At 43.8% G+C, this 24,523-nt stretch overlaps 1 protein-coding gene across 3 annotated transcripts; it reads right to left on the bottom strand.

The window, feature by feature from the left end:
- Window positions 1-718: 718 nt before the first annotated feature.
- NOX1 (NADPH oxidase 1) lies at window positions 719-24,214 on the bottom strand. Of its 3 annotated transcripts, XM_070951745.1 has the most exons (13): window positions 24,170-24,214; window positions 17,675-17,770; window positions 15,574-15,684; window positions 14,072-14,156; window positions 12,996-13,138; window positions 11,801-11,982; window positions 8,690-8,828; window positions 7,167-7,259; window positions 5,957-6,192; window positions 5,284-5,446; window positions 4,101-4,247; window positions 2,884-3,008; window positions 719-845 (listed from the first exon to the last, which is right to left on the bottom strand). In XM_070951745.1, exons 1-13 carry the CDS (start codon window positions 24,212-24,214, stop codon window positions 719-721), a joined length of 1,692 nt encoding a protein of 563 aa, XP_070807846.1. The 3 variants fall into 3 exon arrangements, with proteins under 3 accessions (XP_070807846.1, XP_070807848.1, XP_070807847.1); XM_070951747.1 differs by lacking the exon at window positions 4,101-4,247; XM_070951746.1 differs by lacking the exon at window positions 15,574-15,684.
- Between the last annotated feature and the right edge of the window lie 309 nt (window positions 24,215-24,523).

The raw sequence follows: 24,523 nt of genomic DNA, 5'->3' as shown, positions 1-24,523 counted from the left end.
CCACCACAAGAGGAATCAATTCGGAGCACTCCCGAGCAACGTGATTGCTTGAATATGGTTTGCAGCCCTTGCAAAAATAAAAAAAATAAGGGCAACATCTGGGAAATTGTTGACTCCCTGGCTGAATAGAAGATTGAGTTGATTATAGCTCTGAAGATGTGACATCAGCATAGATTTTAGCACAAAGCGGTCCAAATAACGAGATGGGCGTTTGCGGATGAAACAAGAATCAAATGTTTGAATGTGCCAATTCTTTTTAACTGCAGCTTTGGGAAGGACAGCATTTCTCAGGCTCGGTTATTTGAACAATTTTTGTTTTTTTTTGTTTCCCCAAATTGCCCGTCATCAATACAAAAAAGCTTGTACTTTTTGCCAGAAAGCCATTTTTTTAAAAAAATATATTACAAGTTGATCCTGACATCACAATTCACTGAACGAGAGAGAGAGACTGGCTTTTATCGATAACAGTCAGATGGCAATGCAATGTGTCAATTTATTAGTGCTAATTGGCTCCTGGCATTTTTATTTTTTTTAAGTTTACATTTTGTCTATTCAAACTTTTTTAAAAAAATAAATAGAAAAACATTATCCTAGCAATATGCAAACATGAAAGGTGTGTCCATTGCTTGTTAAAAGTTGCAAACTCTGGTCTGACAGTCCTTATTTAGTTCAGCAAGGCATTTAACAGTTTTCCCCTTCTGACTTGAGTCCTGGTGTTTCAAAAGTTCTCTTTGTTGAAATAAAACTGGACATTTCTGGGATCCAGACTAGAGTGCTGACTGCAGTACTTTCTCAGAGTTTTGGCCAGCTGCTCTGGTCCACACAAGAACACACCCACAACAGACCTAAGATAAGGATAAAAATAACATAAATCAGTTGGAATAAACATTCTTGGAAACTGCTGGGCTTTGGAAGCAACATTAAGTGGGATTTGCATATCTTGGCAGGTTTGACATAATTCTTTTATTAAGGGACAGGAACAGAATGGCACCCTTTGGTTAGTTGAAGAGATTAAAACATTGCTGGTGAACTTAACAATGGGGTTGGGTTGGGTTGGGTTGGGTTTGGCTTGAGATGACGGGCAAATTGGGTGAATGAATCATCCATGGTTTCTTTAGGTCAATGAATTCTTTTTCCTGTTTATTTACAGATTAACAGCTATGGCTTGGTGTAATGTGCAGACATCAACAATAAGTTGGTTTATGACCCCGTCTTTTTGCTAGCCTACTTTTGTGTCCATCTAATGTACAAGACGCAGAACAAGATAAAACAAAGGAAAGACTAGGAATTAAACTAGACTAGAAAAACAAGCCACAATTTTTCGGGACTGGCTCTAGCTTGTTCAAGAAAGCATAGATAATACAATCTTATATATATATATACAGTATATATATAAAAACGGCTGTATGTATGTGTGTGTGGGTATGTTTCAGCATAACTCTGGAACGCCTCGAGCAATTTCAACCAAAGTTGATACACAGATGACTTACTCCCTGGAAAGAAATACTGTGGTGATAAGACACCCCCTAATACTCCGGGGGGGGGGGTTCTGTGTGAGTGTGTGTGTGTGTTCCAGCATAACTCTGGAACGCCTGGGTCGCTGAAATGAAAAGGAAAGGAAAGAATTATATCTATAATGTCAAATCACAGTACTTTTGACAGTGATAGTGTGCATTTTGGATTCAAGTTCTGTTAAGATGGAGCCTGTTGTGCCTTAAAATGGCTTCTACCGTACAGCACTGGAGTTGCCATGTAACGGCTTCGCAGTACTCCACAAGGGGGATTCCTCTGGTAATACACAGCCTCTCTGTCTAATATAGGGTTGGGATAAATAAATACCCGGGCAACACCGGATTATCAGCTAGTTACCTATAAAAACTACAGATAGCAATTATATACATTTCCTCTTTATCATAAAAGAGAGACTTCTAAAATGTTAGCTTATGGGGCAAATGTATCCGGAACTGAAACTGCATTCTTTAAAGTAAATTAGTAAATGTAAATAAAAGATTAACTAGATAAATGTTTGATCCAATTATGAAAAGGTTTAATATGGAGCTGTCCAGGGTACTGATTCCCTGTTCCACAATGTTCCAGAGAAGAGACCTTAGCTCAGCGATAAGAGCATCTGGGCATTCAATCCCAGACATCAGAACTGCATTTCCAGTTTTTTTAAAATTCTGGTAGCCAATGATGGGGGGGGGAGTTTTGTTTCTTCCAGAAATCCTGGGGGGGAAAAGTTGTTGCTGTTTGGAAGAACTGCTACAGGGTTAGATGAGAAGAAGAGAGCTTAACCTGGTTGAAAGGCGCTCTCTTACCTGGATTTGCTATCTAGTTTTGCCAAATCTAGACAATTTTTTTTATTAAATCTAGATAGCTTACTAAAAAGCAGAGACATTACCCTGCCAACAAAAGTGTGTAAAGTCAAGGCTACGGTTTTCCCAGTTGCAATGTATGGCTGTGAAAGTTGGACCATAAGAAAGGCTGAGCACCAAAGAATTGAGGCCTTTGAACTCTGGTGCTGGAGAAGACTCCTGTGAGTCCCTTGGACTGCAAGATGATCCAATCGGTCAGTCCTAGAGCAGATCAACCCTGACGTCTCTTTAGAAGGCCAGATCCTGAAGATGAAACTCAAATACTTTGGCCACCTAATGAGAAGGAAGGACTCCCTGGAGAAGAGCCTAATGCTGGGAACGATTGAGGGCAAAAGAAGAAGGGGACGGCAGAGAAGGAGGTGGCTGGAAGGAGTCACTGAAGCAGTCAGTGTGAGCTTAAATGGACTCCAGAGGATGGTAGAGGACAGGAAGGCCTGGAGGAACATTATCCATGGGGTCGCGATGGGTCGGACACGATTTCGTAAGTAACAACAACAACAACTCTTACTTGGGGTGTGCGGCCGCCACTGCTGAAAATTCATTATTCCACATGGGTCTTCCAAAAGAGGTTTTTTGCCTCAGGCCTGTCACCATGTCGGTGGACTTCTGAAAATGGAGAGCTGCATGGCCAACCTAGTTTCCCAACAAAGAAAGGCAGCCAAAGTCAAAATTTCGCAGCAACTCCCAACAATCTCCTCAACTGTTGTGTTAAAACACATCTTCCGGTTCTTGGAATGGCACAGGGTGTTCTCCAGTGGTGGAATTCAATTTTTTTTACTACCGGTTCTGTGGGCGTGGCTTGGTGGGCATGGCCAGGGAAGGATACTGCAAAATCTCCATTTCCACCCCACTCCAGGGGAAGGATATTGCAAAATCTCCATTCTCACCCCACTCTGGGACCAGCCAGAGGTGGTATTTGCCGGTTCTCCAGAACCTGTCAGAACCTGCTGAATAGCACCCCGGTGTTCTCCACCATTCTTGGGAATAACCTAATGATGAACCTCTTCATACAAACAGTTTTAGGTCAAAACAACCAAGCAGTAGGTTTTACCCAAACATAAACTATTTTAATTTGCTTCCTTGTGGTTTGCTAAATAAACAACCAGCTCTCTTTTGTTCAATAAGCTACAAATCCTGGCTTGTAAAAGAAAATGGCTGACTTTATAGCCAGCGAAGTCAATGGAGGAACCTGCATTCATGTAACAACTATGGCAAATAAGGTTGAAAAGTCGGACACGGCTTACTTAACTATCATGCTTAGCAATGAAAATACTGGTCCTTGTGGTTGTAAATCAAGGATTACTGTCTTTTATTAATATACCATCCCTTCCTGAAGGTTATTTCCAAGAAATCTTGAACTTGGAAGTTCAAAGGTGAACCCAGAGACCGTTGGAGGATAGGCCTTCTCAGTGGTAAAGCCCCATGTGTGAAGTCCCTTTCTCAGAAATCTTGGCTTGATTCCTTTTAGAAGTCAAATATGTGCCTTTTCACCTCCAACTTTATTTCATCTTTAAGATGGTTTTATAAGACTTTGAGCTGTGAAAACAACCCCTGACCTATTTGGTAAAGCAACTGAACAAACTAACTTTGAACAATGCCCTTTTTGTTCTGGGTTTCTAGCTCGGACCGAAGACTGTGAAATGACTTCCTTAAAAGTGCCAAGCGATAAGTCAAGAAGCTCCAGGATAAGACAGGTCTCACACACAGATTAGCCCTCCAACTCACCATGCTTCTGTTCCAGCCAGTGAGGTAGAGATGATAGCTTAGGAAATCTGCTCTGCCAGATCCCTCCATCTCTTGTTCCAAGGAGGAAAGGAGATGTTTGAACCAGGCAAACGATCCCGTTTCTCGGCAAACCCAGTAGAAGTAAATCTTGCAGCCCACACAAGAAAGAAAAAGAAGAAGAAGACGGCAATGTGCTTTAAAATGCCAGTTTGCACCCTCCGAATCAGAATGCCGAGAACAAAGTTGAAAGATGTTGAGATCAGAGAGAAGTACAATGACTTTTGGGTGACACAACATGTTTGCCCTGCTTACTGCATCGATTTCCCATTTTTATGCGGACCGTCAAACCCCAAACCAACTCAGTTTTCACAGCACACTAAACCTCAAAGAAACTCAATGGATACTCCTCCACTTTGGCATGCAGAAAACGCATAACCCAATAAGCGTTTAATTGAAATCCATAAGCAGGTTGGGCAAACCAGTGCTACTAAATTGTAAAAGTTGGATAGAAGGCAACCTTGGTTGAGTAATAGAGAAGATGTTTGCAGGAAGTCTTTTAGTCTTTATTTCATTGATGTCGCTTGCTTTTCTATTTGTCCCAAAGGTGCTTTGTCAAGAGGCAACTGAACGTTCTTGTTTTTCTTTGAAGACGTTTCGCTTCTCATCTAAGAAGCTTCTTCAGCTTCTTCAGCTCTGAGCTGAAGAAGCTTCTTAGATGAGAAGTGAAACATCTTCAAAGAAAAACAGAAAGTCCAGTTGCTTCTTGAAAAAAAAAACCCACCTTTGGGACAACTATGAGCTGGATGATTGTGAATCAGTCGTAGACATTTAGCTATGCTTTTCTATTTAACTTTTTTATCAGTTTGTAAGCCTTTCAGAGTCAGACTAGTAGTGCGATGGGTAACATATAAATTTAATAAATAAATCAATAAATGTTGTAGATTCCACATTTAATCTCCATGCAAGTAAAGGTGGACAAATTCTTGATCTTGGAGAACTTTTGACAGTGGACAATTCTGGTCTAGAAGAGCCCAATGTCTAACTCTGTTTTCATCTTTCTGGAGAAACATGGTATGCTGATTCTGACTTAAGCCTGCAAGACATTATAAAGTCAAGAACTCTTTTATTGCTGTACCTTAGAGGCTACTTGTAAATAGGTTGAGGAGAAGCCAACTGAGCTTACCTTTCTGGTTTGAAGTTCCTGGTCACCATGTTGGAACTTGTACCAGATAGATTTCAGTACTGAAGCAAAAGGAGTCACCCCAATCCCAGCTCCCACCAGCATGGCCACCTCATACTGGAAGACATCCTCACTGGCTGTGCCAAAAGGACCATCCACCATCATCCTGAAAAAATGAGCAAACAGTGTTTTGCTTTTTCTGCTCTCATAGCTGAGTGGTGCAGTGGTCTAGAGGTGGAGCTCTTGCCTTACAATCAGGAGGTTGTGAGTTCAATCCTAGGTAGAGGCAGATATTTCTCTCTCTGGGCACGATGAGAATATATCTGCTGAATATAAGTCTGCATTGGCGACAGGAAGGGCATCTGGCCAGTAAACACTCAGCACCATTCAGTTGCCCAGATTCCACCCCGCAAGGGATTATGGGGTCAATTAAAAGAAGATGATAGATTATAAAAAGCCAAGCTGATGTCATCCGTGTCATAAAACATCCAGAAGAGCTTAGTTCCACAAACTGGACTTGGACCCTGGGACTTTTCAGATACATTTTAATGTTTTTGGCCAAAAATATTAACTGTGAAAAGCTTATACGTTTTCAAGTTTATCCAGATAGGATTTATTCAAGAAATTCAAGTGAGGCCAACCAATCGCAACTACTCATGTCGCCATCTCCGCTCACCTGGGCATCGGTGAGTTTGGCTGCTGCAAGGTGTCAATCAAGGTCTCCGTCCAATCTCCTGCCACCCGAATGTGGACCGAGAAGAAGTTTTCCTCCGGGGCGGAGGTGAGAGTGAATGGATGCCACTCTAGGTAGGAGATGGTGGGGCAGTTGAGGAACACGTACTGTCCGATTTCCATGCTGAAACCTGCCTTGTACATCTGAATTTCCAGGACTCTGGAGGGATGCATGATGACCTGGAGACAAGATTTCCAAAGTGAGAAAACCCAATGCCTTGTCCCAATGGGGATGCGGTGAATTCCCACTCCCCATTTACAGTATCCTCTCCCCACACTGAGTAGACCTGTTGTGGCCCACCAGCGGTCAGTGGAGCTGGCAGCAGATTCGGACAGTGAGGAGATTGGGGAGGAACATGGGCCAGTCCTGGAGTCTGGGGAAGGCTCTGATGAGGGCTCTGCGTCAGAGGCAGAGAGGGGGCCAGGGCCGTATGCCAGTTATCAGCTGCCTTCGGAGTCAGACATCAGTGAGGCAGACGAACAGCTGGAGCCCATTCCCAGTGTGCGCATGCACAGAGTTGCCAGACGAAAGGAACAGCTAAAGAACAAGGGTCGACTTGGGAGTAAGGCCACAGGTGGACGCTGAAGGGTCCCTCCTGTAGGGAATAAAAGAGGAGCGAAAGGGGAGTGGAGTTTGCAGGAAACAATTAATTCATTCCTGCATTCTTGCCAAGTATTGCGGCGTCTGAAAGATATTGGCCTGGCCACACTCCAAGCCTGATAAAGATCGGTCATTGTAAACTATCTTGAAAGACTGTGGGAAAGGAAAGACTTTGCTGGAGAGGAATTCACTGTAAATTAAATAAAAGGTTTTTTTTTGTCGGGACGAGGAGTCTGCTTCATGGTTTGGGAAAGCCTAAGTCAGAACATCTCTGATGCTGAAACACAAGCCTGCCTCCTCCGCCTTTCTCTTTTGGTCAAATAAAAGATGGAGATTGGCCTGGGAACAGAATAGTTCTCCCATAGTTCACACAGTGATATCCCATGGCTGAGTATAAACCTGCATCTGCCCAGTCTCAATTCAACGCCAACACATCGGACGTAAAGAGTTAAGGAAAGTGAACTTGCTAGAGGTAGGCAGGATCTATTGCCTAGGCCAGGGATCAGCAATAGCAGGGGTCAGTAGTAGATTTGGAGACAGATCCAACACTTACCTTTGTAATAACGACTTTCTGGCAGGAACGCCAAATCCTCAGGGCTCGCTCAAATGCATAGAGAATAATAGGTGCCAGCACCCACTTCCAGGACTTAAAAGAAAGAACCAAGTAAAGTACAATAAGAAAGACCGTCCTGCAGGAAAGCAGGACTTTCTCCTGCTCCTTTTTATTAATTTATTAGTCCAATTTATATGCCGCCCTTCTTCGTAGACTCAGGGCGGCTTACAATGCATTATAGCAATAGCCTGCATACTTTTTTTGTATATACCTGCTTATTAGGGCTTTCGGCCCCCCCAAGCGGTGTTATTCTATACAAAGTCAGCTTATTGCCCCCACAATCCGGGTCCTCAATTTACCTACCTCGAAAGGATGGAAGGCTGAGTCAACCTTGAGCCTGGTGAGATTTGAACTTGCACTAATTGCAGATAATTGGAGATAATTTTTATCTCCAGAATTAGTGTAGTTCCTTATGCTGAATTCATACATTATGTTAAACCACAGCTTGCTTTTTACCATAATTGCCTGGGTTTTTTCCCCAATATAACCATAACTTTATAACTCATCAAGCCCCAATCACGTGGTAGCTACATTTAGTATAACAGGAAGTTCAGCTTTTGGGTGGGGCTGGGTGAATGAAATTTCAGTTAACATCAACTACACATTGGGTTGATGCCAAGCTTTGGCAACTGACTCAACCAATCCAAAGCAAAATTCTCACCGGGTCTTCTTTAATGGGATAGGGCTAGGATTACAAGAATCTCCTCAATTGAACCAGTCCCATTTTAGGACTCATTTCTCTTTCACTACATTAGAGTGGAGAGCTTTTCCATTTTTTGCTAATGGCTATCAGATGAACCAGAGAGAGGGAAGTTCTCCTCCAAGATAAGGTGGCTGCGTATGAAACTATCTCCTGAATCCTTCTCAGGTACTGCAGTCAGGCCCAAAATCAAAAATGACATATTGTGATTCTTCCAAGTTGAGGTTTTCATTGTTTCACACCCGTAGACAGAATCTTGCCAGACTAAACACTCTAATATCTGCATCTACAATATACCGTACTTTTCGGGGGATATAAGATGCACTTTTCCCCCCTAAAAGAGGGTGGAAATGTTGGTGCGTCTTCTACACCGAATACAGCCATTTTTGGCCTCCCGAAACCCCACCCCGCGCATCCCATTTTTGCCAAAAACAGGCCTGATTTTTGCAAAAATGGGATGCGCAGAGGGTTTGGGAGGCCTGCAGAGTGCTCCTGGGGACTGGGGAGGGCAAAAACTATTTTTTTTTCTTCTTTTCCTCTTTGAAATCTTGGTATGTTTTATACTCCAGTGCGTCTTATAGTCTGAAAAATATGGTACTCTACGAACTATTAGGGAAGGGCTGTCTTCATCCTCTTTCTCTCACACAAAATATCTTAGCTGAGTTGCCTCTTATATTCCTCTGGAATGCACCCCTCTCTGCTGGGAATCTACCTCCTCATTACCTTCCATCACAGCACAGACTATCACCAATGATGTTCTCACCTCAGCCGGAATACTTCCAAACTCAGGCACTTCACAATAGTGATGGCTGCTGTTTCGGCCCCACTGGGTAGGGTGATGCGCACACTGCTTGGGGTTATTCTTCGTCAGACTTTCAGCTGTTTGCCCACGAACAAGACCTCTGTGAACACAAAAGGGCACCCTCTGAATTGTTGCCTTTCCCAGGAGAAAATTCCAAAAGGATTCAGTGGCTAAGTAGTGGGAGAAAGTGGCTTGCTATGACAATGCCTTGTCCTCACCCTCACCCTGTAGGAGAAGAGAAGGCAGAGCTGGAGGGCAGAGTTAAACGAGTCATCAGCCTAGGACAGGGGTGTCAAACTCGCGGCCCGCAGACCAGACGTGCTGGCCCCGCCCTCGTCCGGTTCAGTGAAGGGGAAAAAAGTCCCGATACGTCATGTGATGATGGCGTGACGACGCAAGTTTGACACCCCTGGCGTAGAATCATTACATTCAGTGGTGGGTTTCAAATTTTTTTACTACTGGTTCTGTGGGTGTGGCTTGGTGGGCGTGGCATGGCTTGGTGGGCGTGGCAGGGGAAGGTTACTGCAAAATCCCCATTTCCTCCCGATCAGCTGGGACTTGGGAGGCAGAGAATAGATGGAGGCGGAGCCAGTCAGAATTTTTAGTACCGGTTCTCCGAACTACTCAAAATTTCCGCTACCGGTTCTCCAGAACTGGTCAGAACCTGCTGAAACCCACCTCTGATTACATTCCCACAAACAGTCTAAGTTCAACCCTTCTTGAATTCCATGGACCCTTATCTGGTGCCAATTAATATTATTTACAGATTAACAGAGTTGGAAGGGACTTTGTAGGCAGGAGTGGGCTTCAAAAATTTTAGCAAGGAGTTCTCTGCCCGGTTGCTGGGTGGGCGTGGCCATGGTGGGCATGGCCTAGTCAGCCTCCTGCACCACAGGAGTTTTTGCTCTCCGTTGGCTCCAGAGGCTTTCCTCGAGCATCTGGAAGGGTGAAAATGGCCTCCCCAGGCTCCGGAGGCCCTCTGGAGGCTGGAAACGGGCCCATTTCCGGCCTTCCCGAACTTCCGGTAGGTCCGTTTTTCACCCTCCCTGAGCCTCCGCACGCGCCCTGCACTTATCTGCATCCAAAACGGGCCATGTGGGGGACTCCTGGGAGGGGCGGGGCTGGATGGGCGGGGCTAGCCAGGAGTGGGATTTAGAGGTTCTCCGAACTGCACAGAACCTTAGCTAGAGGGTCTCCTAAACCCCTACGAACCCCCAGGAGCCCACCTCTGCTTGTAGGTCATGTACTCCAACACACACCCTCACCCAAGCAAGAGAAAAAGGTTTTTGTACTGAACTTTAGTTGACTAGATTTTGGTCTATAGTCTTGAGCGCTAAATCTTCTGAATTGCTATTTATCATATGGTCTGATTATTTGTGCTTGAGGCACCCCTCCTTCTCGTTCTGTTTTTGTTTCCCCTAAGAGATGCTAGATTTCCGGAAGTTTCCAAAATCGCACAATCCTTCACTCATTGCTTTAGGGGTGGGAGGAATTCTAGATACAATTACTGGCTATGTCATGTATTTACATTGGCTGCTAGGATTGCAATGAAACTATTGCATTTGTTGTTCCGAATTATGTGTTACCCGCAAGTATCGTTAGTTTAACCAAACACAGCCTTCAAAATGCGAATATCTGCACTTGCTGAAAAACCGTGTGTATTTTGCACATTTATTAATTGCCACCTTTAACTCCAGATATAATAAACTCATTAGTAAGAATAAAATGATTATGTTGGAATTTAATATTTTATGAATGTTTTTAATAATTGTATGATTTATACTTTAAAAATTTATCCATCTCAGCAAATGAAAGAGAGAAAGGGAATGATAATTGGTTAAGATTTAAGATTTAAGTAACAGGTTTTTGGGGATAATGGCATAGTTAAATAATAGATTTGAGGGAAATAACTGAGTAAAATATTAAGTTGTACTAATTGAAAATTAAGATTTGTTAGTGATTTGTATGAATTTGTGACCGGATCAAGAGCTTTGTTTTGAACAGATGTGTTTTTTGTTTATGTTTTAAAATAATAAAAAAAACTTTTTAAAATAATAAAGAACATTAAAATTTTAGGAACCATGGTTCATATTAATATAACCTTTTTTGTTTTTAAAGCTTTATCTAAACATCAGAATGTTAATGATCTCCGGTCAACACTGTATAAATGCCACAGGATCCAAACACTAGCATGCTTTTATAACAATTTTAAAATTATTACATTATAAAAATATTGCATAATTATAAAATAAAACAAGATAAAGGGGAAAAAAAACCCTTATCAGTCTTCTCACCCATTTAATATTTATCTATATTTATATGTTAGGTTGTAGGTACGGTATATACATATGTATGAATATTGCGTATCTGTAGCAGGGGTGGTTTACTACCGGTTTGCAACGGGGCCACGTGCAAACACAGAAGCTTCTACGCATGTGCAGAACAGTTTTTATGATGTCAGGGTCAGTGGGCGGAGCCTTCCACCGGTTTTATCTATAAGTGTGTTACAGGGGTGGGTTCTAAAAATTTTTACTGTGTTCTGTGGGCGTGGCTTATTTTGTGGGCGTGGTTTGATGGTCATGTGACAATTCTTTAGGATTTAGCAGAGGTACTGGTATACCAGGATTTTAACTGCTTGCAGAGCTGTGCCGGTCTACCCATTTGTTCTCGGAGCGTTCCGGTCTATTCATTTGTTTTTCAAGCGCACTGGTCTACCTCCACACTGCCTTTTAACACTGATCAGCTGTAGGGCGGCCCTTTGAAGCCCTGTGGCAAGAGGTTAAACAGTTTTTTTTTCCTTCTAGCCGATCAGCTGGGACTCGGGAGGCAGCAAATAGATTGGGGGATGGGACCAAATAAAAGATAAGAATAACGCGGGGGGGACTCAACCTCCCGAACAAAGAGAACCGGTTCAGTGACATCATATCAGCAGAACTGGGCCGAACCGGGAGGAACCCACCACTGGTGTGTTATGTACAGTATGTGTACAATTTGAGAGCAAGCAACAGATTTTCATTTTTAATGTGTGCCAGAGTGCCCAGAGGAAAAAAATGACAATAAAGGGTGTCTTACGCGATGCCATGGATGACGAGGCCAGCAAAATAGATGATGAAGAGATGGTGGGTGTACCAGAAGACTTCAAAATAGCTCCTGCGGATCTGTTCCATGGAAGAAGTGATCATGAGAATAAGTGCCAAAGTGATGATCACACCCGTCAGGCCTGGAATGGTGATGAATGCTACATATAAAGGAATCTGCAAGAGCAAGCAAGGTGAAGTCACACAAAGACATAGTAGATCATGTCCCTGGGCTGCAGTGGTGGGTTTCAAAATTTTTTACTACCGGTTCTGTGGGCATGGCTTGGTGGGCGTGGCAGGGGAAGGATACTGTTCGTACTGGTTCTATAGAACCAGTAGTAAAATCGGCGGGAGGCTCCGCCCACCGACCCTGACATCATCAGAATGCTTCTGCGCCTGGCCCCATTGCAAACCGGTAGTAAAGGTAAGTAGAACCCACCCCTGATTCCCACCACACTCCAGGGGAAGGTTACTGCAAAATTCCGATTTCCTCCCTTATCAGCTGGGACTTGGGAAGCAAAGAATAGATGGGGGTGGGGCCAGTCAGAATTTTTACTACTGGTTCTCCGAAGTACTCAAAATGTCTGCTACTGGTTCTCCAGAACTGGTCACAACCTGCTGAAACCCACCTCTGCTCGGTTGTATTTAAACAATCCTAGGTTGTTTAAATCCTAGGATCCTTCCAACCTGGAGAATTTCAACCCCATAACATTTAGGAAACCTGGCCCGTATGACAAAATTGTAACAGAGTAAAAGGACCATCAAAAATCAAACATCCTTAAAAAAACCATCGCTGAAACAGACCGTGTCCATTTTTTTAAAACATATCCAAGGCAGCTCACCAAAAATTTAAAACAAGGTTTTAAAATGGCATCTTCTTTTTTTAAAAAATGCCGTTCAATGCACATATTTAAGACATTGATCCTTTAAAGCAAAAGACAATTAGTATATCGACTCAGTGTAACCCAGCAAAAGACATGGCAGGAAAAACAGACTGCCAAGAAAGCATTGGTGTCAAGCAAATCTCATGTTTTGTATCCAGGTTTAAAAAAGCAGAGATAATCCTCCTAAATTCCATGAACCAATGTTACAGATAAAATCAGATTGTTCCTGCTACTATCAGATTTAGCCAAGGGCTCTCAAGTAATTTTATTTTCAGAAGTAAATTATTGATTTGGCGATGCACTTACTGTAGAGTTGGACTGGATAGGATTTAACCACAAACCATCCGTCTTATGAAGGTGGGACAGGATAGAAGGCAAGCTCTCATCTGTTTTCTGCTGAGCATCGATGTACCACTCAACATTGAAGAAATGAGCAATGATGTGAATTGCTTGAAGAGAGCACAAAGCAAACTATTTATTGAATTGAAAACAAAAAAAAACCCACAACCCAGACGGTGGACCTCTTAATACCCCATACATCTTAATCATAATGTAGAATAATTTGAACTAAGACTTGAAAGGGCATTAGTGAAAACGTTCAAGTCCTGTTAGTTCTGAAAAGGAAATTGTCAGCGTCTCAGCACTGACATAGAAAAGGGAAGATGAAGCCTGAACTTTTGCCTGCTAAATCCCTTTGAAGATTCGGTCTCCTAGGAGATGAGGAGGGGGGAAACATTCCTGTGAACTGACGAAAAAGGAATCAGGAGAGTGACTTGGAAGATAGCCAATGAGAAGCAGAGAATTGGGGATCGGAAAGGGAGGGATTGGGGGGCAAAGGTCAGTATTGACCGCGAAGAGTCAGGATCAGGTTGTTGTGCTCGAATAAAGAGAAAATTTCCTTAAAGATTGGCAGTTTGGAAGTTCATTTATTTTGAGATAGCATCGAAACCTGACAGAAATGACATGAGTCACACTGAGTTTTGAGCAGTGATGGGATTCAGCCAGTTTGCACCTATTTGGGAGAACCGGTTGTTAACTTTCTAAGCAATTCAGAGAACCGGTTGTTGGAAGAAATCTTATTTTGTTTTTTTCCACTTTACAGGGCTAATCCTGTAAGGAAAGCAGGAAGGGAACATTCTGGTGGTGTTTCTAGCCTAGTCTTTATTGCCCTGCTTACAGAAACTGCCTCTCTGGTTAACCCTTGTCACATTGTAACAGCTAAGGCGAAGCACCCAGTGATGTGAGTGATGTTGAGTTGGCCACGCCCACACGGTCACATGACCACCAAGCCACGCCTACCCACATCATACAGCATCATAATATTGCAGTTCATTCCTTTTCCACAGAATTCTTGTTAGACTTTCCCAGATGTTTCCATTTACCTGTATGAAGAGCAATCATGTAAGCCACCAGTTTATGGAAAGTCAGGTTATGATCCAGCTGCCGTCTCATGGTGCATCTGCAACACTGAATTGATAAAGCAAAAAGTCAGGAACAACCAAACCGTTCAATTGTAGGAGAATAAAACATGAGGATAGGCCTGCTGGATCAGGGCCAACCCCATCTAGCCAGCATTCATGATCATAAGTTGGACCTCTATCTTTGTTGCTCTGTTTTGAGGCACATATTGCGTTGGAAAGCTTTTCTAGCTTCCGATAGGAAGGAGAGGGGGAAAAGGAATCGGAGGACTTCATACAGTCCCCAGGTTCCAGGTTGTCTCCTGGTAACAACCACTTCTAAATGAGTTTTATCCCAGGAACTACTGTATTTTTCGGAGTATAAGACGCACCTGATTCTCCCCTAAAAGGGGGTGAAAATTTAGCTGCGTCTTATACACCGAATGTAGCTCCACCCACCCACTGGCCCCCACCCTTTGGCCTCTGCCTCCCAGCAGTTACCTCCTTGTAGCAAGCAGTAAGAAGAAACAGCTCATTTCAGCTTCAGCACAGTCTAATTAGCACAAGTTGATTGGATCGGCCTCCCGACTCTCAGCTGTTTTGCTCTCAGCTGTTTTGTGGGGGCCTCTGCTGCTTGCTGCAAGGAAGTAAATTGCTGGAGCAGATTTTTTTTTTCCCTTGGGCTAATCAAGCTATGCTGAAAACGAAAATGAAAGTAAAGCAGGCTGTTTGCTGTTTGCTGCAACGAGGCAAAATTGCTGGGAGGCAGAGGCAGATTTCTTTTTCTTGTTTTCCTCACCAAAAAAGGTAGGTGCATCTTATACTCCGGTGCGTCTTATACTTCAAAAAATACGGTAGGCTCTCTATGGCCCTTCAAATTTTGCTAAACTGTAGTTCCCAAGATCCCAAAGAACAAATCTCAATGCCTTTGGAATGGAGACGAAGAAACCATCTGCAGAGCTGTCCATGGTTCTAGCCATTTCCCCCCCTCTCATTTATTTCCTTATCATTTAATCTGGAAATGGAGACATTCCACTTTTCTGAAACAGGATCCAGACATAAATTATTATACCCCTTGCAATTTTCCACAAGACATCTTTTAGCAACTAGCTGGATTCTGGGTGCCCACCAGTGGTGGGTTTCAAAATTTTTTACTACCGGTTCTGTGGGTGTGGTTTAGTGGGCGTGGCATGGCATGGCTTGGTGGGCATGACAGGGAAAGGATACTATAAAATCTCCATTCCCACCCCACTCCAGGGGAAGGATACTGTAAAATCCCCATTTCCTCCCGATCAGCTGGGACTCGGGAGGCAGAGAATAGATGGGGGTGGGGCCAGTCAGAATTTTTACTACCGGTTCTCCGAACTACTCAAAATTTCCAGTACCGGTTCTCCAGAACTGGTCAGAACCTGCTGAAACCCACCTCTGGTGCCCACCCAACCTCCAGGACTAAGTACACCATACTACCAGCTCAGCCTTTTGCTTACCCGACTGGTGCCTCTCAGGAAGGAGAGGAGATTCCGGCAAATGGGCAACAGGATCAACATACTATTGAAGTTCAGACACTTGGCTGAAGCCCGAGCCCAAGCCAGAGCAGACTAGAAAGGCAAAGAGAAGATAAAACCATTTGGGCATCATTTTATATTCCATATTACAGCTTCTCCTAAAGCGCTAATATTATCAGGTCTAGCTCAAGAATGTCACACAGTTAAAACAAAGCAGCCAATGTTCACTTTTATTATTTGCATAGACCAGGGGTCAGCAACCTGCGGCTCCAGAGCCACATGCGGCTCTTTGGACCGGCTCCCTGTCGGGTGATCCCACCACTGGCTGGCCCCACCCATCGCCCTCCCCTCCCAGACACTCCGCATCTGGCCTGAGAAGGTAAGGGCGACGGCGGTGGATGGAGAAGTGGCCAGGGCAGAGACAGAGAGATACAGAGAGAGCGGGAGAGAGGGGGGGGGAGGGAGGGGAGAGAGAGATATGTCAAAAGGGTTTTGTGGTTCCCGGTGTTTTTTAACAACTGGTTCTCTGCCCTAATGACCGGCTGGGTAGGTCATGTGACTGGTGGAAGTGAGTGACATCGAGTTGGCCACGCCCACCCAGGTTTTGTGACTCCCGATGTTTTCTTTTCTGTGGGAAATGGGTCCAAATGGCTCTTTGAGTGCTTAAGGTTGCAGACCCCTGGCATAGACAGAATCTTGCCCGACAAAACCTTTACTACTGTTACCCTAACTAACGGAGGTACCCTGGGAAATTCTAGGGAGTCTCTGATTCTGATCCAGTTCTACGCTGTGTTGCCTCTTGTCTCGCCTTCCTCTTTGGAATGTGTCCCTTTCTGCCTGGGAAACCTGCTAGGTTGCTATAGCCCAGGAGGGTACTTACATCCGGCCCACAGGCCGCCCTGGAAACAGTGAAGGACTGGCCTGCGGTGCCTCAGTCTGCCATCAAAAACGGAGATCAGGAAGGCTGTACGTGGCCCACAAGCTCCATTTTCGCTGGCAGGGGACTGCAGGAGGCGGTTGCGCAGGGTTGCCCCCGGTTCGAACCGGTTCGCAAGAACCGGTAGTAAAACCGGCAGGAGGCCCCGCCCACTGCCCCGGATGTTGTCATCGGCGATCTGTGCATTCGCAGTAGGTTCCCGTTGCGAACTGGTAGCAAAGGTAAGTAGAACCCACCCCTGCCATCGCGGCTGAAAACGGAGCCCGGGCAAGCCTCACATGGGCCCCCTGAGCTCCGTTTTCACTGGCAGAGGGCTACAGGAGGTTGTTGCAGCCAAAGTGATGTCGAGCTGGCCATGCCCAACCCAGCCACGCCCACCCCCAGCCCCCTCAAGGTCAAACACAACCCTGATGCCGCCCTCAATGAAATTGAGTTTGACACCCCTGCTGTAGCCCATCATATCAACTCCCCCTTCCTATACATTTTCCATAACCGATATATATCTTGAGGCAGGGGTGGGTTCTACTTACCTTTACTACTGGTTCGCAACGGGATCGCATGTGCATGCTCGCTTCGCTCATACGTGCGCCTTGCATTTGCGTGTGTGCAGAAGCTTCTGCGTATGCGCAGATCACCAATGATGACATCCAGGGCGGGAGGCGGGGCCTCCCGCCGGTTTTACTACCAGTTCTTGCGAACCGGTCTGAACCAAGGGCAACCCACTACTGTCTTGGGGAATGCATAAGGACTTTCAATGGAATGCAACAATAATTCTTCAGGGGGGAAATTGATAAGGCCAGGACAAAGAAGTTGAGGGACAAGCCAAAACAAAAGAATTAAACCTGGTTAATCCAACTACAACAACTACATTTTACGACTGAGTCGTAAAACTTCAACTTCCTACATTTTATGATTGGGTCATAAAATGTGGCAAAACTCACTCAATAACTGTCTTGCTTAGCAATGGGAATTTTGGACTCAATTGTGGTCTTAAATCAAGGAGTACCCTGTATACATAGACACAAATATAGGTACAATTTAATCCTATTAAGAAGTATAAAATATTTTTTTCCCAGTTAGGTTAAAACATTTTCATCCCTACAGCAGGGAGATCAAAAGCTTATGAGATGCCAAAATGATGCTCACCCCAAGAATTTGCCTGGTGTAATAGTACTGTTCACTTCTATCAAATATCAGGAAATATGTCACAAAAAGGTATATATTCAATGCTATCCAAGCAGCCTAAGGAAGAAAGGGGAAAAATCATTTCATGTTTTCAGTTTTACAATATTAGCCATTCATTGACAAGAAAGACAATTGCATTCAGGAATATTTTGAAATGAGATAATCTATATATTAAGCATTATTTGAAGGGGGGGAAAAAACATCAGTGTGCATGACCATACACCAATCATGAATTGTTTTCTTGCCTGAATTCGGATAAGTCACAGTTGAGCTAAACAAATGTTAACATTGTTTAGGAAGTAGATCTAAGGCTTCAGGTCACATTTCATGCAAGAGATCTACAAATATTTTAGGGTAACAGATGGTCAACATTTTTTGCCCGTTGTTGTGTGGCAACATATGGCAGATTTGCGTGCATTTTTAAATTTTATTTATTTATTTTTGAATACAATAAAAGCATAGAAATTGAAGGAAAAATAAGGATGTGGGAAGAAAGGAGGGTGGGAGGAAGGGAGGAAGGATGGGTCTTAATGAGAAGGGAAGGAGGGAGGGAGGAAGGGAGGAAGGGTCTTAATGACAAGGGAGGGAGGGAGGGTCTTAATGACAAGGGAGGGAGGGAGAGAAGGGAGGGAGGGAGAGAAGGAAGGGAGGGAGGGAGGAAGCAAAGGAAGGAAGGAAGGAAGGAAGGAAGGAAGGAAGGAAGGAAGGAATAGCATAGAAGGGAGGGAGAGAAGGAAGGGAGGGAGGGAGAGTGGGGGGAGGGAGGGAGGAAGGAAGGGTCTTAATGAGAAGGGAGGGAGGGAGAGGAGGGAGGGAGAGAAGGAAGGAAGGGAGGGAGAGTGGGGGGAGGGAGGGAGCAAGGGAGGGAGGGAGGAAGGAAGGAAGGGTCAATGAGAAGTGAGGGAGAGAGAGAAGGTAGGGAGAGAAGGAGAGAAGGAAGGAAGGAAGGGTCTTAATGAGAAGGGAGGGAGGAAGCAAGGGAGGGAGGGAGAGGAGGGAGGAAGAAAAGGAGAGAAGGAAGGAAGGAAGGGTCTTAATGAGAAGGGAGGGAGGGAGAGAGAGAAGGAAGGAAGGGTCTTAATGAGAAGGGAGGGAGGGAGAGAAGGGAGGGAGGGAGAGAAGGAAGGAAGGGTCTTAATGAGAAGGGAGGGAGGGAGAGGAGGGAGGGAGGGAGGGAGGAAGAAAGGAAGGAAAGAAGGGAGGAAGGAAGGAAGGAAGGAAGGAAGGAAGGAAAGAAGGAAGGAAGGAAGGAAGGATGGAAGGAAGGAAGGAAGGAAGGAAGGAATAACATAGAAGGGAGGGAGAGAAGGAAGGGAGGGAGGGAGGGAAGGAGGAAGGAAGGAAGGATTTCCACCTTTCTTTTTATTAAGTCGTTGTCATTTTACTCTTTCCTCTCTTTAATCCTTTTTAGTTCCCAAATACATAAATCATCAATTCAGTCTTTTCTTTCAACAACAGTCACATTTATTGGGGGGTTTTCTCTGATCACTGTGTGCATTTATTGGTTTTCATGTTTTTTTATGCTGTAAACTCCTAGAACTTGTGTTTTAATCTGTCAGTAATAAAATAAAATCCTCCAGCCCTGGACAAAATACAGATAATACTTATTCAGAATGGAGAGACCAGAAAGACAAAATTCTGCAAGATTTTTTTTCCCCTTCTACATCTTCTTTCTCTAATTAGATCATCTGAGGAGGAAGCAAAACCTTTTCTGCAAAACCTTCTTTTCATTATATAAAGTGCTTAGCTGCTCGCAAGAACGAATGCAAATTTCATTAAAATCATTAACGGAATGGTCCGGAATCTCTCTAGGCAAACTTTCAAATCCTTCCATAAACCATTAACTCATTTCCTCATCCAGCCCATGTAGTCTAACATGAACAGAAATTCATAACTTTAAAAAGAAGAGGAAATGTGTTTTTGAAAAATCTGTTTGATGACAACCCTTTGCCAAATATATTCCTGAAGTGCAAAATATGAGGAAATGAGCAGTGGAAAAATACATTGCTACTAAAAAGGAAAGCATAAGACTAACTGCATTTAATCCTACTGTACTAACAACAAATCACACCATCCTTATGTCACAGTTGCAGCAATTTGCCACAGAATAGAGTAGAGTAGAGTAGAGTAGAGTAGAGTAGAGTAGAGTAGAGTAGAGTAGAGTAGAGTAGAGTAGAACAGAACAGAACAGAACAGAACAGAACAGAACAGAAAATAGAACAGAACAGAACAGAATAGATTCCTTATTGGCCAAGTGCGATAGGACACACAAGGAATTTCTCTCCGGTGCATAGACTCTCAGTGTACATACGAGCAACAAGTAATAAATCATTATCATAATCATCCTAAAAATACATTCATCATAAATCATAAGATACAACACTTTGTGATAGTCATAGAATACTAAATAAAACAATTAATATAGATCATAATATACAAGCAACAAAGTTACAGAAATAGGTAATAGGAAAGATGAGAAGGATAATAGTACTACAGCCCTACTAGGTAGTTTGACAGTGTTATGGGAATTAGATGCTTAGCAGAAAGATGGCATTCGGGGAAAAACTGTCCTTGTGTCTAGTTGTTCTGGTGTGCAGTGCCTTCAACATCTTGAGGGAAGAAGTTGAAATAGCTTATGTCTAGGTGTGAGGGGTCTGTAGATATGTAGGTATTTCTCTGAATGATGGGCTGTTGTTTACAAGACCCAATTTTTACACACCCCAGAGCCATATATTAACTCTGTACCTGAGAACTAGAGTAAAATAGAGGCACCAACTTTGAAATTTGATAGGTCAAATAAATACATCCTGTGAGGTGAAACTAGGCATCCTTATTGCTATGTCTATGGAGATTCTCAATGCAGTGAGCCATGGGCAGATCTGTACATTGGGGAAACAAAACAACCACTTCATAAACGCATGGCACAACATAGGAGAACAAACACATCAGGACTAGATTCAGCAGTCCATCTGCACTTAACCTCTTGTCCATTCTCCCTATACACCTGTATTGCCTAGGTCAGTGGTCCCCAACCTTTTTATCGCCGCGGCCCGCTGAGCGTGCACAGGGGTGGGGGCACGGCCCAGGAGCTTTTGCGCACGGCCCATTGCACACGGCCCAGGAGCCTTTGCGCTGCAGCGTTCATGTCCCCCGGCTGCTGCGCGGCCCGGTGCCAGGTACTCCACGGCCCGGCACCGGTCCGCGGACCGGGGGTTGGGGACCACTGGCCTAGGTAGTAGTTTGCCTCTCACTCTATCCGAAAGGTGCTTTTTCAGGAGACAACTGGACTTTCTTGTTATTTCTTTTGAAGATTTTTCCCTTCTCATCCAAGAAACTTCTTCAGCTCTGACAGGATGGCAGGGAATGGAAGGATTTATATTCCTTGCAGACAGCTGGTCATTTGCATCTTTTTAGAGGGTCACTGAAGCACTTGGAGGTTTATCTGTGTCCTCAGGATCACCTGAGTAGTGCAAATGGTTCCTATAGTCTGCAATTTTTCCTCTGGAAATCCATTCCTACTCCCACACCATTCCAAGGGTGTTCATCCCAAATTGTATAGCTAAAAGTCTGTAGAGATTCTCAGTCATCCAGGTCATAGTTGTCCCAAAGGTGTTTTTTTCAGGAGGCAACTGGAAAAGCACCTTTGACAACTGGAAAAGCACCTAGGACAACCATGACCTAGATGACTGAGAATCTCTATGGGCCTCTTGTTATATTTCATGACTTGAAACATTGGCTCCAATTTGTACCATATCCTTCACGGTTGACGAATTCCCTCATTCTCTTCATGAAAATAAGTAGGACATTGATACCGTTATTGGTTTTATTCACACCATGCTTCGAAGGCACATAGAACTTTGTTATTTCATCCCACCCACATTTCAGCAAAGAGTTAGGAAGCAGAAGTTTAGCTGGCTGACACAAAGAGGCTTCAGCACAGTTTACAGATTAACAGAGTTGGAAGGGACCTTGTAGGTCATCTAGTCCAACCCCCTGCTCAAGCAGGAGACCCTACACTATTTCTGACAGATGGCAGTCCAGACTCCTCTTGAAAGCCTCCAGTGATGAAGCTCCCACAACTTCTGAAGGCAACTTCTGTTCCATGGGTTGATTGTTCTCACTGTCAGAAAATGTCTCCTTATTTCCAGGTTGAATCTCTCCTTGGTCAGTTTCCATCCATTATTCTTGTCTGGCCTTCGGGTGCTTTGGAAAATAGTTCGACCCCCCTCCTCTCTGTGGCAGCCCCTCAAATATTGGAAGACTGCTATCATGTCTCCCCTGGTCCTTCTCTTCACTAGATTAACCATGCCCAGTTCCTGCAACTGTTCTTCATATATTTTAGTCTCCAGTCCCCTAATCATCCTGGTTGCTCTTCTCTGCACTCTTTCTAGAGTCTCAACATCTTTTTTATAGTGTGGTGACCAAAACTGGATGCAGTATTCTAGGTGTGGTCTTACTAAGGCTTTATAGAATACCTCACTTGATCTTGATTGTATCCAGTGGTGGGTTGCTACCGGTTCACCCCAGATCAGGCAAACCGGTAGCAGCAGTGGTGGGAGGTTCTGCCCACCCGCTCAGACGTCTCTGCGCATGCGCAGAAGCGTTGTGTGTGTGTGTGCACGCACGCACCAGCCAGCAAAACCAGGTAGCAAACAAAATTGAAACCCACTACTGATTGCATCCCTCTGTTCATGCAATTTAGGATTGCACCATAGACCAGACTGACAAAAAGGTTAAAAGAAAGAAAAAGGAGGTGATGGAAGAATGTGGTATATCAGAGGATACCGCATGCTTAAGTCTCAGTTTTAAAAATATCCCCACTATTTCTCAAGTCAGCGTCTCTTCTTGGCACACGTAGCCTTCAATTGTTGATCCTGCTAATCCTCTGAATCTTACAGGAATGAACTGCAGGAGTTTGTAACCACAGCCTGTTTATCTCCGTGGCAACCCAATTCAAGGCAGTGTACATACATACTGATGCTCCCACCTCCTATTTTCTCTTTAACAGCAACCCTGTGAGGTAGGGTGGACTAAGAAGGACAGAGCCGCCCAAAGCCACAAGTGAAATTTCCTGCCGAAAGAACGGCTTGAAGTCACTTTCTCCTGGTTTCTAACCAAGACCACTTCAACTCCCATGCCAAAATGGCTCTCATTATTCACCTGTCAACCCTGAAGCTGGCCTGGCGGAAGCCATCTTGGAGCTTCAGTGCTGCCACACTGGAGCTGAGGGAGAGGGAGGGGGCATTAGAGACAGCTGGGGTTGTGTAGGGGGTCGGGTAGGGGGTTATGGTGGCTTCAGACTGTGAGGTGACTTTCATTAGACAAAATCACAATGGAGAAGGCCGACAGGTTATTTATCAGCCTTGAGGTGCCAATCATCAACAGTATGATTTTCTGGCAGCTTCCAAACAGAAATAAAAGACATGGATGGATGGATGGATGGATGGATGGATGGATGGATGGATGGATAGATGATAGAGATAGAGATAAAGATATAAACATGACATATAGTCTTAGTACTTTGTAAATGCACTAAGAAAAGTTTGCTAATGTTGCCAGGTGTCCACTATTTGAACGGACAGTCCGCTTTTTTCACATTATATTCACTATTTTTTTTCCCACAAAATAGTGGACATTTTTTTTATTCAAAAGCTTTGTGATGAAATTAAAATGTAATTTAATATTTTACATATTATTATAATATATTTGATGTTTTGAATTTTAAGTAAAGTTTTGAAGTGATTATTTTAATACGGGTTAAAATCTTTGTAAGAAAATATATAATTTAATTGTAAAAAAATTTTTTTATTTTTTTACTACTTAACACCCCCTCCCCAACCCCCCGCTTGTCTGCTATTTTTTTGGAAGCAGACCTGGCAACCCTAAGTTTCCCAACCAAAAAAAAAAAAAACACCCTAAAAAATGTTTAAGTCAAATTGGCCAGCACATGATGACATCCTAGATACAGATCTACCTATGTATCTGTATCTAGAGATCTATAGATACAGAGAATAACGAAAAGAAAAGAGAAAAGAAGAGAAGAGAAGAGAAGAGAAGAGAAGGGAAGGGAAGGGAAGGGAAGGGAAGGGAAGGGAAGGGAAGGGAAGGAAAGGAAAGGAAAGGAAAGGAAAGGAAAGGAAAGGAAAGGAAAGGAAAGGAAAGGAAAGGAAAGGAAAGGAAAGGAAAGGAAAGAAATAAAAACCTCTTCACCATCAATGGTTGTTCACCCTGGTGCAGCTTGAGTAGAACTTCAGACAATGGTCTTTGCTACTCCATCCCATGTTTACCAAACCGGTGAAACTGGTACCATTCTTTTTAACTAAGGTTGAACCAGGGGCCTCTTGCAGATAATTCATTTGCCGTACATTAAATGGAGCCCCGTGAAGTAGGTATTGGCCCTTCCTTCTGTCCTTTATCTTTCCATCCAGTCCCAGATAATAATAAAGCGGAACTTACGATCACCAGGGCTGAAAACCAGTGGTTGACAGCCCAGTTCCCCATCCTGGACTCTCAACAGACCAGTTGCTTTTGCCCAGTTCTTGTCTGAGTTTGAACTGGAAGCAGGTTTTCTTGTTCCTGCTGGTCCTCCCTGCTTCTTAGTTATGCCTTAACTGGTTTTCTGTCTTTATTGATTTAGTCTTGGGAGGAAACGTAGCATCTTAAGTCCAGCCCAATCTAAGAGGTTGGCTTGGGTTTTTCCCCGCAGGGTTAAGAAAAGGAAATAATGTCTTTTGTCTCTTACACACTTATAATAATAGCAATAAAAAAAAAAAACATTGATTAGAATAGCACAAGCACGGTCTAAAGTTA

This window comes from Pituophis catenifer, unplaced genomic scaffold, assembly GCF_029215685.1.
Source record: "Pituophis catenifer annectens isolate HBS135680 unplaced genomic scaffold, rPitCat1.0.hap2 SCAF_11, whole genome shotgun sequence".
NCBI classification, from domain to species: Eukaryota; Metazoa; Chordata; class Lepidosauria; order Squamata; family Colubridae; genus Pituophis; species Pituophis catenifer.
Note: the sequence above shows the minus strand (reverse complement) of the source record. Positions and strands in the feature narration are given on the sequence as shown.